The 19,435-nt window shown below is 45.0% G+C and overlaps 1 protein-coding gene across 1 annotated transcript in view; it reads right to left on the minus strand.

The window, feature by feature from the left end:
* LOC119422511 (4-hydroxy-2-oxoglutarate aldolase, mitochondrial-like) overlaps positions 1 to 19,435 on the minus strand; it is a 107,517-nt gene that overhangs the window by 71,135 nt on the left and 16,947 nt on the right. Inside the window, exon 3 of the mRNA XM_037689887.1 lies at positions 2,070 to 2,197. Within this exon, the coding sequence (XP_037545815.1) occupies positions 2,070 to 2,197 (128 nt within the window). The remainder of the gene's footprint in view (positions 1 to 2,069; positions 2,198 to 19,435) is intronic.

Here is a 19,435-nt window from a genome sequence, read left to right on the forward strand (position 1 = left end):
ACCTTTATCTTTTAGTTGCAAGCCTGTTGGACTCCGTTCCAGTGGACCTTAACATCAGTTCTACTTCTACTGGCAGCCCGCCACTTCAACACTACCCAATCACGAACTACCAATCAGAAGATCAGAACCAGCCCAGAACCGGACCTACTCCAGGGTTTTACTTTATTTCACAATAAATCTTTTAACCCTCTCAGTGGTTGTTGTTGTTGTTTGCGATCCGGCCTCTGGTTCATGACACTTCTGTATAAAAAACACAAAGATTGTGATTTGAAAAAATAATAAAATGATTAAAGTGAAAGAGGAAGAGGGGCAAGCGTCGCTCTCTCTCTGAGTTCCTACTCTCTGTTGCTGCGTGCTGTGGGAGACGAGCGTCAGCAGCTGAGGGGGTGTCACAGTTTGTCAGAGCAGAGGGAGCGACACGGTTCCATCACGGCTCCACAAACCACGAGACACGTGTTCATAACTTGATTATTAGTCGGGCTGAGAGGTGACGAGCAAACAGCTGCTGAACGCACCCTGACACAATGAGAACGGTGAAAAACTAACAAACTGCTCCCTGCTGCAAAATGATCCGCGGGGGCACATGCCCCCCCAGGGGGCACGCCCCACTATTTGAGAAGGACTGAGGTAGAGCAACCATTGGGAGTGGTGGCACAGAGGTTAGAGAAGATGAGCCTGTGATCGGAAAGTTGCAGGTTCAACTCCCAGTACGGTCAACATCAAAATGTGTGTGGAAAAGATGAAACACCCACACCTGCCTCCACCCTCATTGGCTCCACTCTGGGCCCCTGAGCAAGGCCCTTAACCCCCACCATCTGCTCCTAAACAGATCTCTCTAGAAAATGAGTTCTCCTGACTCAGTGACACTACCTGGATAAATAAAGAGCAAATGAAAAGAAAAAAAAAACTTTAATTGGCAATTTGAGTTACCATGGCAACGTCATTTGCAAACAAAGACCATTTTTCTCATTGAAAAACACTGAGCCTCCAACTGTCACGGTGAGGTCACATGACGTAGAGTGGGGGGGTCTCTAAACAAAAGTGATTAAATTTTGGAGCCGTTTTGATTCAAGATGGCTGCCACAGCTACCTCAGAAAGCACAGAAGTGACTATAACTCAGTCATTCTTTCAGATATTCAGCTGAAGTTAAGTTTATTTGTACCTGAGAGCGAGTTGTTTCACAATCTTAATGCAAATCAAATATCTAACATGGCCACCTTAGCTAAAAGGGAAATAACATGTCAGCTATTTTAAAACATTGAGCTGAACTTTCTCAATTCAAATCTAAAAATGCAAGATGGCCACCAGAGCTACTTTCAAATGGATATATCTCAGAGGTTTTCTGAGCTATTGGCCAACAACAATCCCTAATGGTCTCTGATTGCAAATCAAAAATGTAATATGGCCGCCAGAGCTGTAAAGAAACAAAAACACCATAACTTGTTGATTTTTTTTCCATATTGAGCTGAAATTTGATGTGATGGTAGCTGAGAGTGAACAACAACACACAGTACTGTCACATCCACATTTCAAACTGGACACAATATGGCAGTCCCTGTCAATGGTTCTACAGCAACTTTCTAGTTTTTAATCTTCTTCTGACATTTCTGTGGATGCAGATACTTCAAAAGCTGAGCTGCACCCAGTTATTATAAGAAAACTTCATTTTATTGTAATCTAATGCATTTTAAGGACATTTCTCTATTATTAGCAGCTTCCCTGTAGTTTCTCAAAGTTCACTAAAGCTAACAACAAGTTAACAGTGTACTTTGTAATCAGATCAAAGAGTTGTGTATGGTTGTTTTTATGCTGATTAAATAAAACTAAACTCAAAGAAAAACATTTTGCTGTGCCTTTAAATGATCCTTACATCCTCAATTGGAAAACACTTTTGCAGACATCTTTTGAACATCACAGAATAAATAAATAACATGATTCAGAGTAAAACAACTTTTCATTGTGAAGAAGTCCTTAACAAAGTCATTTGTAATTATGAGCCTGTTCACGCCACCGTAGGACAAGGTGTTTGATTAGAGCTGAACTCTGTGCTCTCCAACGGTTAGCTGACCTTTGTAAAGTGGTGAATGAGAGCGCGGCCGTCCATCTTGCCTTTGTAGAAGCAGGGGGTGACCACGAGGACAGCGTCAGCTCCGGCTGCTGCCATCTTCCCTGTGAGCTCGACTGTTGCTCTCGTCGCTGCACAAAAACCACGTCATTAGGATCAAACCTGTACAAACTATGCACCCTCTTCAAATCACAGCAGTTTTGTTCATGCTAAGACTAACAGCTGAGAAAGAGGCTCCCAGCAACAAACAATAATATTAATCAAACTTCCTAAAAGTAATTTATGGGGTTGGCATCAACAACTAACGAACTGTTGGAGTGGCTGCAACAGCAAAGTCATTTTATTAAACAGAAAAATGGTCATAACTCAGCTGGGAGGTGTGATCATTCAAAGCTATGGAAACTGAGGTGACGCCTAGAACTGACCTGTATGTGTGATCTTTTTTACTAAAATGTAAATTAAATAATTAAAAGAAGTTCTGGCTTCAAGTGTTGGATTTAATATTTTATACCTTTTTATAATTCCTATCAAGCACTCAAATGTCAGGTCATATAAAGTGTGTGTGTGTCTTTCTTCCAAGGTTGAACTATGTTTATAGAAAGTGTTTGCTAATTCTAACTAGTTGACCTTTAAATATAATCTCATAGTAGCTAAAGATAATTTTACAAGTTCACATTTGATAAATTACAAGCAATCAAATCAGGCCAGAGAGCAGACTGATTAACATAAATAAAGCTAGAACAGCTCTTTAATTTAGACAGTATAGTTTGACTAAGTAAAATCAAATTAAGAGTATAACCATGATCCAAATAAAAACACGAACATAAGTTAGATAATATAATTATTCCTAGAAATAAACAACTATTTCAAATCAGTGTTATCACTAAGGTATAATCACGTTAAACAAACAGTGTTAACAGTTTTAAACGCAGACACAGAAACTAAGATGATTCTGCCTTAAAAACAGAATCACCAGACCTCCAACAGATATTGAAGTAACACCCAGGAGGTAGGTAATAATTAATAGTTATTAATTATTACGCATAAACAATTTAGACACGAATCATTTTATATCCCTAAAGTATAATAGCAAGTTAAACTTTAAACAAAAGCCGAACCAAAACTTATCTGAAATATAGACGTAACGTCCTTGAGGGGGCGGGCTACGTCGTAACCATAGCGACAGAAGCTGAACCAATCAGGAAGCTAGCCTTCTCCAACGGGGATAAAAGGCCGGGAATGACGCACGCGCACTGAGCATTTTCAGAGAGGCACGCACGAGGCGGTTTGGTCTTAATGCTCCATTTATATGCATATATCTTATTAATGTAACTGTTTGTCTCTGAATATCTGTAACCCATGTTGTGTCAAATAAATCTTTTATACGAAGGGCGACGCCTCCGCCGTTTTGAACACGACGTGGTTATTCTATCCACAACACAAGTGATGCCTTTTTGTCCCGTTCTTACCATACCATTTTATTTATAGAGCACTTAAAACAGCAACAAGGCCAACCAAAGTGCTGTACAGACAGAACAACAGGTAACACACAAAGCAAAATACAAAATGAGGTAAATCAGAATATAGACAAAAAAACGATGCAGATAATGACGACAAACCAGTGTGGAGCATACAGGATCAAAACACAGATCATCTGGTGTTGAAAGCTACTGAATAGTAGTGAGTTTTTAAACAAGACTTGAAAACCGAGAGGGAGGGGGCCAGTCTGACAAGCAGAGGTAACTCGTTCCAAAGTCTTGGTCCTGCTACAGAGAAGGCCCTGTCACCTCTGCACTTAAGACGAGTTCCTGGAACTGTGAGGAGCAACTGGTCCGCTGACCTCAGGGAGCGTGGTGGGATAAACGGTTGTAGCAAATCAGAGAGATGGGGGGGAGGGGGGGGGGGGGGACACTGTTCAGTGATTTGTAGACATATAGGATTATTTTGAACTGGATTCGAAGGTGAACCGGTAACCAGTGCAGTGAGGCAAAAACTGGTGCAATGTGCTCTCTTTTGCCTGTACTGGTTAAAAATACATGCCCCCGCTGAGACGCTCCAGACCGGTACAAAAGAAAGTTAAATGTTGGAGCCAGGACAGTGGCCCCATACTGAGAGATTGTTTTGACCGAACAGACTGGCAGGTTTTCAGAGAAGCTGCTGAAAATGGAGGTTTGCTTGATCTTGACCAATACACATCCTCAGTCCTGGGTTACATTAGTACATGTACTGACACAGTCTCCACTATCAGAAATGTTAAAAGCTACCCAAACAGAAAACCTTGGCTGAATGCAGAGGTGCGTACCCTGCTGGAAGCCAGGAACACTGCCTTCAGGTCTGGAAACTCAGAGGAGCTGAGTAGGACAAGAAAAGAGCAGGTTGCTGGTATTAAGAGGGCCAAGGCCACATATGCAAAGAGGATCGAGGGTCAATTCATCTCACAAGACCCTCGGAGCATGTGGAGGGGCATTAAGTGCATAACAGATTATAAAGGAAGGAGTGAACAATGCCCCAAAGACCCATCTCTGACTGATGCCCTCAACAAGTTCTATGCACGCTTTGAAGACCCGAACAGACCACCCAGCACCAGACTCACCTCGCCACCGGATGAAGAGCATCTCAGCGTGACCTCAGCAGAAGTAAGGAGTACCTTCAGGAGGATTAATCCGCACAAAGCAACTGGCCCAGACAACATCCCCGGAAAAGTGTTGAAGGAATGTGCTGATCAGCTCTGTGAGGTGCTGGCAGACATCTTTAACACCTCACTTACCCTGGAGACAGTTCCCACCTGCCTGAAGACTGCCACCATCATCCCAGTCCCAAAAAGCTCTACAGTGACTGGTCTGAATGACTATCGGCCAGTGGCCCTCACCCTGATAGTCGCTAAATGCTTCAAAAAACTGGTCATGACTCACATCAAAACAACCATCAACATCAACGAGGACCCTCATCAGTACGCATACCGTGAGAACCGATCAACAGAGGATGCAATCTCCTCTGTGGTCCACACTGCACTCAACCACCTGGAGCAGAAAAACTCTTACGTCCGTATGCTCTTTGTGGACTTCCCATCCGCCTTCAACACCATGATCCCCCAAACCCTGATGGACAAACTATCCACACTAGGACTAAGCCCCTCCATCTGCAACTGGGTACTAGACTTTTTAACAAACAGACCACAGTTAGTGAGGATCCACAACCTCTCCTCCTCCACCATAACCCTCAGCACTGGCTCTCCTCAGGGATGTGTGTTGAGCCCCCTCCTGTTTACTCTGCTCACGTATGATTGTGCAGCTACCCATCCAGGCTGTCACATTGTAAAGTTTGCAGATGATACAGCGGTGGTGGGATGCATCGCGGACAATGGTGGGTCCAGCTACGGGCAAGAGGTGGAACACCTGGAGAGCTGGTGCAGAGAGAATAACCTTCACATCAATGTGAAGAAGACAAAGGAGATGATTGTGGACTTCAGAAGGAACAAAAACACCTACACCCCCCTGAACATAAGAGGATCTGCGGTGGAAGTGGTCTCCAGCTACAAGTACTTGGGTGTGCACCTGAACAACAACCTCAGCTGGAGCAACAACACCACCAGCCTGATCAAGAAAGCTCATCAGAGACTCTACTTCCTCAGACGGCTGAGGCGAGCTGGTCTGGGAAGCTCAGTCCTCACCTCCTTCTACAGGTGTGCAGTGGAGAGCATCCTGTGCTCGAGCATCAATGTGTGGCATGGAGGCTGCACAGCTGCAGAAAGAAAAGCTTTGCAGAGAGTGGTGAAGGCTGCACAGAAATCTGTTGGAATCAGTCTCCCCACCATCACAGACATCTACACCTCCAGATGCAGGAAGAGGGCCACCTGCATCATGAAGGACTCCACCCACCCAGCACACACACTTTTTGCACCACTCCCCTCAGAAAGGAGGTTAAGGAGCATTAAGTGTAGAGCCACTAGACTGAGGAACAGCTTCTACCCTGAGGCTGTTAGACTCATGAATCTCTAACTAGAATAATCACTGTGAAAAACCACATCATGTTGCTGCTGATCTGTTTCATGTTGCTGCTGATCTGTTTCAATGTTGATGTGTTCATGCATGCACATCTGCTCACAGACTCATGTTCATGTTTGTGCTGATGTTCAATGTTTTATGTTATGAGTGCTTAGTGTATATTTAGTTGATGTTTTTCTTAGTTCATATCTTAGATGTTATTACTGTTTTTCTTATACATTTTATTGTTGGATGTAACTGGGACCCTGTGGACATAATTTCGCTCCACCACATGTACCACATGAGGTGCGAATGACAATAAAGAAACTCTGACTCTGACTCTGACTCTGACTCTGACTCTGAAAATGGAGCTGTTGCATTCTGGACCAGTTGTAGTCGTGCAGTGGAGGTCTGACTGATACCCTGATACTGTTCTTCACACAAAACAATAACTAGAGTGATGCAAAATGGCTGTCATTGTTGCATCATTTCTGAAAAACCTTCAGCACATTATCTAACACCAGCTAACACCAGCACCTCTGCAAGAAAGCACAGAGTCGCCTTTTTCTTCTGAGGAGACTCAGGTCCTTTAACATCTGCAGGACCATGCTGCAGATGTTCTACCACTCAGTGGTCTCTTGTACTCTGTGGAGTTCTGGAGCAGCAGGGTGAAGAGAGCTGATGTCAACAGACTTGATAAACTCATCAGGAGCTGGTTCAGTTCTGGGAGTGGACCTGCAGTCTCTGACAGAGGCGTCTGAGCAGAGGATGCTGAGGAACCTGCTCCAGATCCTGAACAACACGTCACCCCCCCGCATGACACCCTGGACTCTTCCTGCAGCACCTTCAGTCCTAGACTGTGACCACTGAGGTGCTCCACAGAACAACACAGGAAGTCCTTCAAACTGTTAAACTCCGCCCCCTTTCTGCACAATAAAATTAATCCTGCACCAAAATCAACTCTTTCATGTTTCTGTCTGAACCTGATCTGTTTTAGATCTTAACTGTTGGTATTTTTATATTCTGTTATTTTTTTATATCTTGTGTGACTCCTTGTGTACGGTCCTTTGTACTGAAACTCTGGCACAACAATTTCCTGTGGTTTCATTAAAGATCTATCTCATCTTATCTAGTAGTGACAGGTCAGGCATTTGAAATATAATACTTAAACATGTTTACTATTTAATTTACTTGTTTTTGAATATTCTTGAGTTTAATCTGGGCCTTTACTGAACACCTTGAAGGCCGTGACAGTTGACAGTAGTGTGACAGACCGCTGTTCTTTTAGAGGACAACCAAACACTTTCAAGTTCAAGTTTATTATCATTTGCATCACATGTGGTCCATGAGGTGGAATGAAACTGTGTACTCAGGGCCCAAGTTACAACCAAAAATAGCAAAAAAAATAAAGTGTAAAAAGAAATGATAAATAAGGATCTAAGATATAAACTAAACGAACGCCAAACGGTATGCTAAAAGAAGATATATGCTAAACACTAAAAATGTAAAACAATATGGCGTAACAACAGCAGCCTGAACATCTGGTCTTAGCTGTGTTCAAACTAGCCTTCACTTGTTAGTCCTGTCAAAACTAACCTGCTTAAAGTGAGGCCTTTAAAAACAGGTAAGTTATTGATTGTTCTAATCATTTAATCACTTGAAAAATGGCCAAAATATCCCTTTAAGTGACTCATAAAGTTAGACTTACAACAGCTACCATCATTTCTGGACAATAAGCCACTACTTTTTTAATACACTTTGAACCCCGCAGCTTATACAACGCTGCGGATCATTTATGGATTTTGTTTTGTGACAGGCTAACGAGTTTCACACTGCCAAAACATTTAGCCTCGTCACACCTGGGGGCTCACAGAGCTGCCCAATACACGTCTCTCTTGTGGGGTGGGTCCTCATGACTCAATGATAAATAAAGGTTAAAAAAATCTGACCAATGAAATTACCCAACAGGTCACAGTGGTCCCCAGTGGACCAGTGGAATCAAGTTTAATTGGTCCACTGGGGACCACTGTGACCTGTTTGGTAATTTCATTGGTGGGGGGGTACTTTATTTCCCTCACTCCCCGTTCTCTCCTCCCCTCCCCGCTGTGCCCACAGGGACGGTAAGTATTTGCAGCCACTCAGAATAAGTGTGAATCGTGCATTTAAAAAGGCACTCCAAGCTCGCTGGTGGCGAGAAGTGAGCAGTACGCAGGAGGAAGGTGAAGTTAACGAGCAATGACTTCCTGGTAGGCCAGGAATGTTTTTAACCAGCTGTGTTACAGGCAATGTTCAGAAAAAAAAACAAAAAAACATTTAAGTTCAAGTTCAAGTAGGTTTTATTGTCATTCACATTACATGTGGTACTTGAGGTGGAACGAAATTATGTATACAGGGTCTCACTGTATATATTTGGGTATGTTACGGTACGTATTTAATAAAACGTTTTCTCTCTGTACGACGGTGAAGACAGATGTGTCTCCTGGTGCTCTGTACCCCCCCCCCCCCTCCACACACACACCTGCTTCCCTGCTTGCACTCTTTTGTCCTGTGAACCTTTAAAGAGCCTCTTTTTTTCCTGCATTCCTCTTAATTCAAAGGATTTGATCAGCTGGTATCTCAACACAGTTGATCAACTTCTCCCGACAGGAGTCAGGGTAAGGAGGAACCTCTTACCTTGACGGAAACTAATTGGATTCATGATGACAACTGGTTTTTGCTGTTTGGCTGGTGAAATCTGGATTGTCTACAAATTCATGTGGATGTGTCAAAGCTCGGCAGCACTCAGACTGAATTATGTGGAGCTGCATCAGAGCTGCAGCAGTTGTTATCAGGACTGTGGTCTCTCTAGCAGCACACATGAAGGGGGAATAATCTTGGAGAAGCTGTGAGCTCGACTTTAAGGAATCAATTCAGCTCTTTGGAATTTCCATCAGAGGAATTTATACCAGCGACACTTTAAAAGGCAGAAACAACAATTCATGAGTTCTGCCTGACCCAAACTGTGGCCTTGATGCCGGACTTATCTCAACTCCTCCTGGAATGTTTAGAAACAACAAAGATGCTTTGACTGTTTCCTAACCCCTCCCTCCCCCAAGGCCATGGACATGTGACAGAACCTCAACTTAGCAGAAGATGAATGTCACCTCTTATCTAGACAATGGCTGGTGGTGGTGGGGGGGGGGGGCTCTGGACTATGCTACGACTTTCCCTTAAAAATTCAACGTCTTCACCGCCTATATGTTCATGTATAACATCTGTTTATGTTGCTTTGCTGTGGTAGGTTTTTTTTATGCCTCAAATCGTGCCCTGTCTAGGACACGGAGTGAGAGATATATTTTTTTTATACCGTCTCTCCTCATGTTTTCTTTCCTTTTCTCATCTAAGCAAAATATTATTCTGAATAAGAATAAGCGGGCCGCACTTTTTTATAGTAGCAGCTTCGTGTACTCCGCCCATCTTTCGGACAACTGTATATACATGTTCTCGTTGTATCTTGGTGCAATGATCCATCCATCCATCCATCCATTTTCTTCCGATTATCCGGGGTCGGGTCGCAGGGGTAGCAGCCTAAGTAGGGAGGCCCAGACTTCCCTCTACATAGCCACTTGGGCCAGCTATTCCGGGAGAATCCCGAGGCGTTCCCAGGCCAGCTGAGAAACATAGTCCCTCCAGCGTGTCCTGGGTCTTCCTCTGGGCCTCCTTCCGGTGGGACGTGTCCGGAACACCTCACCAGGGAGGCGTCCAGGGGGCATCCTAAACAGATGCCCAAGCCACCTCAACTGGCTCTTCTCGACGTGGAGAAGCAGCGGCTCTACACTGAGTCTCTCCCGGATGATTGAGCTTCTCACCCTATCTCTAAGGGAGAGCCCAGACACCCTGCGGAGAAAACTCATTTTGGCCGCTTGTATCCGAGATCTCATTTTTTCGGTCACAACCCAAAGCTCGTGAACATACATGAGGGTAGGAACGTAGATCGATCGGTAAATTGAGAGCTTCGCCTTTTGACTCAGCTCTCTCTTCACCACGAGAGACCGGTATAGCACCTACTAGACCGGTACAGCACCTGCTTCACTGCAGATGTTGCACCTATCCGCCTATCGATCTCACGCTCCATTTTTCCCTCATTCGTGAACAAGACCCCAAGATACTTGAACTCCTCCACATGGGGTAGGACCTCCTCCCTGACCAAGAGAGGGCACTCTACCCTTTTCCAGCTCAAGACCATGGCCTCGGATTTGGAAGAACTGATCTTCATCCTGGCCGCGTCGCACTCGGCTGTGAACTGCTCCAGCGAAAGCTGTAGATCACGATCTGATGAAGCCAATAAGACCACATCATCTGCAAAAAGCAGAGACGCAATTCTAAGGCCACCAAAACGGATCCCCTCAACACCTTGGATGCGCCTAGAAAATCTGTCCATAAAAGTTATGAACAGAATCGGTGACAAAGGGCAACCTTGGCGGAGTCCAACTCTCACTGGGAACAAGCCCGACTTACTGCTGGCGATGCGGACCAGGCTCTGACACCAGTCATACAGGGACCTAACAGGCCATATCAAAGGGCCCGGTACCCCATACTCCCAGAGTACCCCCCACAGGGTTCCCTGAGGGACGCGGTTGAACGCCTTCTCCAAGTCCACAAAGCACATGTAGACCGGTTGGGCAAACTCCCACGCACCCTCCAGGACCCTGCTGAGAGTGTAGAGCTGGTCCAGTGTTCCACAGCCAGGACGAAAACCGTACTGCTCCTCCTGAATCCGAGGTTCGACTATCCAATGGACCCTCCTCTCCAGAACCCCCGAATAGACCTTACCAGGGAGGCTTAAGAGTGTGATTCCACTGTAGTTGGAACACACTCTACGGTCCCCCTTTTTGAATAGGGGGACCACCACCCCGGTCTGCCAATCCAGGGGAACTTCCCCCGATGTCCACGCAATATTGCAGAGTCGCGTAAGCCAACACAACCTTACAACATCCAGAGCCTTAAGGAACTCTGGGCGAATCTCATCCACCCCCAGGGCCCTGCCACCGAGGAGCTTTTTAACTACCTCGGTGATCTCAGCACCAGAGATTGGAGGGCCCAACCTAGAGTCCCCAGGCTCCGCTTCCTCAGTGGAAGACATGCAAGTGGGATTGAGGAGGTCTTCAAAGTATTCCACCCACCGACCCACAACATCCCGAGTTGAGGTCAGCAGCACACCACTCCCACTATAAACAGTGTTGGTGGCGTACCGCTTTCCCCCCCGAGATGCCGGATGGTGGACCAGAATCGCCTCGAAGCCATACAGAAGTCATTCTCCATGGCCTCTCCGAACTCCTCCCATGCCCGAGTTTTTGCCTCAGTGACCACCCGAGCCGCATGTCGCTTGGACTGCCGGTACCCATCAGCTGCTTCCGGGGTCCCACAGGCCAAAAAGGCCCGATAGGACTCCTTCTTCAGCCTACCAGCATCCCTCACCGACGGTGTCCACCATCGGGTTTGAGGGTTGCCGCCGCAACAGGCACCGACAACCTTGCGGCCGCAGCTCCGGTAAGCCGCCTCGACAATAGAGGCACGAAATATGGCCCACTCAGACTCAATGTCCCCCACCTCCCTCGGAACATGTTCGAAGTTCTCCTGGAGGTGGGAGGTAAAACTCCGTCTCACAGGAGACTCTGCCAAACGTTCCCAGCAAACCCACACAATACGTTTGGGTCTGCCAGGTCTGACCAGCATCCTCCCCCACCATCGGAGCCAACTCACTACCAGGTAGTGATCAGTGGACAGTTGCGCCCCTCTCTTCACCCGAGTGTCCAAGACATGTGACCACAGATCAGATGAGACGATGACAAAGTCGATCATCGAACTGCAGCCTAGGGTGTCCTAGTGCCAAGAGCACATATGGACACCCTTATGCTTGAACAAGGTGTTCGTTATTGACAATCCATGATGAGCACAGAAGTCCAACAACAGAACACCACTCGGGTTCAGATCAGGGGGGCCGTTCCTCCCGATCACACCCCTCCAGGTCTCAATGTCATTGCCCACATGAGCATTGAAGTCCCCCAGCAGAACAAGGGAGTGCCCAGGAGGTACACTTTTCAGTACCCCCTCCAAGGACTCCAAAAAGGGTGGATAATCTGAACTGCTGTTTGGTGCATAAGCACAAACGACAGTCAGAACCCATCCCCCCACACGTAGGCGGAAGGAGGCCACCCTCTCATTCACCGGGGTGAACCCCAACACACAGGCACCAAGTTGGGGGGCAATAAGTATGCCCACTCCTGCTCAGCGCCTCTCACCAGGGGCAACTCCAGAGTGGAAGAGTGTCCAGCCCCTCTCAAGGAAACTGGTTCCAGAGCCAGAGCCATGCATAGAGGTGAGTCCGACTATTTCTAGCCGGAACCTCTCAGCCTCACACACCAGCTCAGGCTCCTTCCCCACCAGTGAGGTGACATTCCACATCCCAATAGCCAGCTTCTGTAGCCAAGGATCAGACCGCCAGGGTCCCCGCCCTCGGCCACCACCCATCCCACATTGCACCCGACCCCTTTGGCCGGTGCAATGATGATAAAGTTTATTCTGATTCTGAAATATTTTTGTCTAAAAATCTCATGTTTCAACGTGGACACCCAGGGCTTATTGACAAGAGTGTCCTATATTGTTTTTCCCTTTTAAATTTAGTGGGCGTGGCTTATTAACAGGTGCACTCAATAGTCCAGAAATTATGGTAATATTCTACGGATATGGGGGCCGAGATACTGTAGAGGCAGAGCAGCCAGCTCGGGACCCGCAAGTCCCAGGTTCAATCCCTGGTCACTGCATAACTCGTGGTGTCTCTAGGCAGCACAACTTATCCCCAAATGCCCCCCCCCCCCCCCCCCGGCACTTTCAATAGCTGCCCACTGCACTGGTGGTGGATGGGTTAAATGCAGAGACTAATTTTGCCATTGTATGGAAACATACAGTGATGACAATGTGATTACATTATTATTATTATTATTATTATTATTTTTATTATTATTATTATTATTATTATTATTATTATTATTATTATTATTATAAAAGACCAAAAAAGCCATATTTATGTGTCCATCTTCACATCACATATTGTTGCCACTGTGCTTGCTCAGGATGGGAGACTGCAACGAAGCCAAGATTCAACTTGTCTGCTGGATTCCTGAGATAGAGAACTTTACTAATTGGCTTTTATGTGAATGTTCCTGTAAAGTCCATGAGACAACTTTGTTGTGATTTGGCACTTTATAAATAAACTGAATTGAATTGAATATTGTGTGTGATAAGTGATAAAAACTAACACGTTTCTTCCCATCAGCAGCAGGAGAAAAAACAGAACGTACGAAGAAGCATCTCTGATTCTTCTTATTGATTGGTGATGCAGAGGTTAGAGAAGGTGGGCCTGTGATCGGAAGATCGCCGGTTCAAGCCCCGGTACCAACAACTTCAAAAATGTCGGTGGGGTAGGTGAAGCACCTACACCTGCCCCCACCTTCATTTGCCCCACTCTGGGCCCCTGAGCAAGGCCCTTAACCCCCGCCATCTGCTCCCTAAACAGGTCTCTCTTGAAAATGAGTTCTCGTGACTCAATGAGACTACCTGGATAAATAAAGGCAAATGAAAATATAAAAAATAAAATTGCTCATGAGGCTAAAGAGCTGCTGCAGCTCCACCTGACCTCAGTTCTCAGGACATAAAACTCAAAGACCAAAGATGAGCTTTAAGTTAAGGTCATCAAGTCCACCCTGGAAAATGTGACGATTCAGTTTAAATTTGCAGCGCTTGTATGATTCTCTATTTTCTACATAAGCTTTAACTTTGAATTTAGTTCAACAGCTACCACTTGTAGCTCTAAATAAAGTTTAATTAAAGCTATCTCAGAGAAAGAAAAATATGTTGAGTTCTGAGAGTGTTCATCACTGACCTGTGGAACGTCTAAAGATCTGAGTTAAATGTAAAAATAATTACTTTTATTGGCAAGGAATTAAACTTTAGAGAACATCCATGTTTTTTAGATGGCCTTCATTAGAAATGTTTCATTTCAGCAGATGTGAGCATGTTGGCTGTCTCTATGGACAAATGCTTGAGAAAGAACATTTTTATTTCATTTACCTTTATTTATACAAACAGTTTCACTGAGTCAGGAGAACTCATTTTCAAGAGAGACCTGTTTAGGAGCAGATGGTGGGGGTTAAGAGCCTTGCTCAAGAGCCAAGAGTGGGGTGAATGAGGGTGGAGGCAGGAGTGGGTGTTTCACCTTTTCCACCCACATTTTAATGTTGTCAGACTGGGGAGTTGAACCTGCAACTTTCCTATCACAGGCCCATCTTCTCTAACCTCTGCGCCACCACTCCCCTCTTTTCAGTTTCTGCATTATGAATTTCACCTTATCACTAAAAAATCCTTCCTTGGTGTGTTTATTGTTGATTATCAAACATTCAAAAAGCGTTCAAAACAAAAAAGATTACAGGAATCATCTTCGTTTCAGTCTGAGATGCAGACAAGAAAAACTCATCCCCAGCAGTTTGAAACTCAACTCCTCGATCAAAGGACATAGAGCAGAAGGAATACTCCTGAAAGCTCAAAACAAGCTGCTCAGTGAGAGAATAAGACAGATACACTTCACCATTGAAGCTCTCTCACTCAAAATGGATCAGACCCTCCAGAAGCTGTCTACTCGGCTACCACTTCCTCTGTTGGAAGAAGTTTCTTGTTTCGTTGAAAAGGCCCAGCTTTCACAGCATCAAAAGAGCAAGGAACGTCAAAAAAGTAAGTTTCTAAAATTACAACAGAGAGCGGTTTTCTCATCACAAACCATCAGTCAAGATCAGGAGGTTGTTGCCAACACTAATTTTCAGGACCAGTGGGTTAGAAATTTGTCTAACAGGACATTGACACAACCTGAGAAAGATGTGCTGGCAAAAGGACTAAATTTTGCCCTCTCCCCTCAAGAAATACCTGTTGTGGAACTAATCACGGCCACTGAATCCGCGATTAGAAACAACAACTTGACGGAAGGAGAGGCAGAACAGCTCAGAATGGAAATATCAGCAACCCTCTCCAGTGCCAAACCGCCTCCTTCAAACCTCACACCACAGGAAAGGAAAGCTGTAACATCACTCAGCCAGGACCAAAACATCACCATTTTACCAGCTGATAAAGGAAGATGCACAGTAGTCCTCAACACTTCTGATTACCGGGAAAAAATAACCACACTTCTGAGCGACAGCAACACCTACGAGACCCTGAAGAGGGACCCAACCAGTGCCTACAAAAAGAAAGTCACAGATGACCTGCAAAAACTTGAAAAGGAGAAAACAATCAATCGATTGTTGTATTATAGATTGTACCCAGGGGAAGCCACTCCCTGTCTTTATGGACTTCCAAAAATACACAAAGAAGGAACACCACTCAGACCCATCGTCAGCAGCACGAACTCGGTGACATACAATATTGCTAAACATCTGGCTGATATTTTAGCTCCTCTTGTTGGAAACACACCTCATCACATAAAGAACTCCATTGATTTTGCTAACAAAGTTCAACACTTGAAACTAACCCCAGGAGAAACCCTTGTATCGTATGATGTGACTTCTCTTTTCACTTGCATACCCATCTCTGAAGCAGTAGAAACCGTCAGAAAACAACTTCTACAAGACAAGGACTTAATCAACAGGACCAACTTCACCCCGGACCAGATCTGCACCCTGTTGGACCTCTGCCTCTCCACCACTTATTTCAAGTTCAATGACAGTTTTTACAGACAGAAGCACGGCTGTGCCATGGGATCTCCAGTGTCACCCATTGTTGCCAATCTCTACATGGAGGAAGTGGAACAGAGAGCCCTAAACTCCTTTGAGGGAACAACGCCAAGCCATTGGTTCCGATATGTGGATGACACCTGGGTCAAAATCCAAGCCAAGGAAATAGAAGCGTTCACCAGACACATTAACTCGGTCGATAACAACATCAAGTTCACCAGAGAGGATGCAGACAACAACAAACTGCCTTTTTTGGACTGTTTGGTTCAGATGGAGAGAGAGGACAGCCTCAACATTGAAGTTTACAGGAAACCAACCCACACAGACCAGTATCTTCTGTTTGACTCCCACCATCCACTGGAACACAAACTCTCTGTCATCAGAACTTAACAGCATCGGGCCGAATGCGTCCCCACGAAGACAGAAGGGAAGGAAAAGGAACAGAAACACTTTCAAGAAGCTCTTCAAACATGTGGATATCCTAACTGGGCTTTTGTCAAGTCAGTGAGGAAATCTACAAAACACACCAATAAACAGAAAAAGGAGAACAGCAGACGTAAAAACATTGTCATCCCTTATGTTGCTGGAGTATCAGAGAAATTCAGAAGGATTTTCAACAAACACAAGATCCCAGTACATTTCAAACCCAGCAGGACTCTCAGACAGAGGCTGGTCCACCCTAAGGACAAGACACCCATACACAAACAGAGTGGTGTAGTGTATGCAGTCCAGTGCAGCGAGGACTGTCCAGACCTCTACATTGGAGAAACTAAACAGCCTCTTCACAGACGCATGACTCAACACAGGAGAGCCACCTCCTCTGGACAAGATTCAGCTGTTCACCTCCACCTCACAGATAAGGGACACTCTTTTGAGGACCAACATATGCACATTTTGGACCGAGAACACAGATGGTTTGAGAGGGGGGTAAAGGAAGCAATTTATGTAAAAAGAGAAAAGTCGTCTCTTAACAGAGGAGGAGGCCTCAGATTTCCACTTTCAAAAACATATAATGCAACTTTAAAACAGATCCCCAGCCGGTTTTCACACCTGATGGAAACAGAGGGGCCTCGTCTGTGAATTAGAGGAACAAAAGACTCTTACTGTTAATGTTTGTTTAGGTGTGAATTGCCAATCTACATATGTGTGTGTGTCTTATGTGTGTGTGTGTCTTATCTCACTCAGCCTTATAACCTGAATCTCTCACTCTCTGCTCTCTGAATAGAGAAAGCTCCTCGGATGAGGAGCGAAACGTCTTCTGTTACAAATAAAGTCCAGTTGTTTTTGTATTGAACGCTTTTTGAATTCATCATGTCATGGATGACAGAGAATCTTCACCAGATTATCAAACATCTTATGGCTTAAAAGTGCTGTGTTTGTATATGATGCAAATGTAACGCAACTCTAAAATGAGAATGTCAGGACAGGAACGATGAAACTGCAAGTTGGAAAAATTAACAACAACAAAAAATAATCAGTTTCTTTTTATCACTGACAAACTGAAATAAACAGATGCAAACAAAGAAGCTGGGAGAGGACATGGTTACAATTGTATTTAGATGCCCTGAAACCTCTAAAAAAGTTAAATCTGGTCCTCTGGACATTCAAAAAAACAAAACAAAGCAAATCAACAAAAAAATGTAGAAACGTTTCGTCTCTCATCCGAGAGACTTCCTCAGTCTTAGGAGTTGTATTCAGCTCAGTCTCTTAAATAGCACCTTCTCAGGGTGGATCAACCAGTTTTGCTGCTGACAACCAAAACCAGCTGATCACATGCTCAAGAAGGACCATCAGCCTAACAATAGATCATTAGCACCTGATGGCTGTTTACTGTTCACAGAGGGCTGAGTGATACTAGCAATCACAGCATTGTAAGAGGGGGACAGTTGGACACTGAGGCTCCACCCCTGTTTAATGATGGACAATTTCTTTTCACAAAGATGGCCTCCTTTACTCCTCTCTCAAACCATCGTTCCTCTCTGTCCAGGATGTGAACATCTTCATCCCTGAAAGAGTGACCGCTGGCCTGGAGATGAGTGTAGACCGCAGAATCCTGGTCTGATGTTGTTGATCTTCTGTGCTGGTCCATCCTTTTGGCCAGTGGCTGTTTAGTTTCCCCGATGTAAGACTGATCACCCTCCTGACAATGAACAGCATACACAATATTACTCTGTTTGTGCCGGGGGACTGGATCTTTGGGATGAACCAGTCTTTGCCGTAATGTATTTTGGGGTTTAAAAGCCACTGGGACGTTGTGTTTAGAAAATAAACGTCTCAGTTTCTCTGATACTCCCTCAACATATGGAATGACCACTGGTCTGGGTCTGGGTTCCTCCTTTTCACCTGATGGCTGACTGGAGTCCTGTTTGGGTTTCTTCTCTACTTTCAGGAAGGCCCAGTTAGGATATCCACATTGCTCTAGAGCCTGTCTTGTGTGGGATTTCTCCTTCTGCCTGGCTCCTGAGTTAGTGGGGACGCTGTCTGCTCTGTGATACAGAGTCCTGATGACTCCTAACTTGTGCTCCAAAGGGTGATGGGAGTCAAACTGCAAATACTGGTCTGTGTGGGTGGGTTTGCGGTACACCTCAGTTTGCAAAAGTCATCTATCAGAGACTGAGACCTCACAGTCCAAGAAAGCCAACCTGCCATTTTTTACATCTTCTCATGTGAACTTGATGTATTTATCCACAGAGTTGATGTGGTCAGTAAAATGTTGGACTTCCTGAGATTTAATTTTAACCCAGGTGTCGTCAACATATCTGAACCAATGACTTGGTGGTGTCCCTGAAACGGACGTCAATGCTCTCTTTTCTACCTCCTCCATGTACAGGTTGGCAACAATAGGAGAAACTGGAGACCCCATAGCACTTTGCGGTTGCACCAAGTAGAATTCCCCTGGTGGAGATGATCACAGCCACAGAATCAGCCATCCGCAACAACAAAATGAACGAGGGTGAAGCAGAACAACTCAGAATCAAAGTTTCATCCTGCCTCAGCAATGCCAAACCACCACCTTCCAACATCAGTAGAGAGGAGAGGGTTGCACTCACCACTCTTAGCAAGGACAAAAACATCATCATCCTCCCAGCAGACAAAGGAAGGTGCACAGTGATTTTGAACCAGAAAGACTATCATGAGAAAGTTATGACACTCCTTAGTGACTTAAACACTTATGAACCTCTGAAAAGAAATCCAGGAAGTGGTTACAAGAAGAAGTTGATAGATTGCCTGAAAATTTTGGAACAGGACAAGGCTATTGACTGTTTTCTGTACCACAGACTGTACCCAGGGGAGGCCACACATATTCTGTATGGTTTACCTAAAATCCACAAACAAGGTGTACCTTTAAGACCAATTGTCAGCATGATTAACTCTGTCACTTACAATGTTTCCAAATATCTGGCGTCTGTACTCATCCCTTTAGTTGGCAGCTCAGAACACCACATACAGAACACCATGGACTTTGTGGATAAGGTGAGGGATGCCATCATGGAGACTGATGAAACAATGGTCTCTTTTGATGTCACATCACTCTTTACGTGCATTCCTGTTGATGATGCAGTAGAGGTGGTCAGTTTAAGATTAAAATCAGACACCACTCTGAGCAGCAGGACCACGCTTTCCACAG

This window comes from Nematolebias whitei, chromosome 16 (genome assembly GCF_014905685.2).
Source record: "Nematolebias whitei isolate Nwh7 chromosome 16, NemWhi1, whole genome shotgun sequence".
NCBI lineage: Eukaryota > Metazoa > Chordata > Actinopteri > Cyprinodontiformes > Rivulidae > Nematolebias > Nematolebias whitei.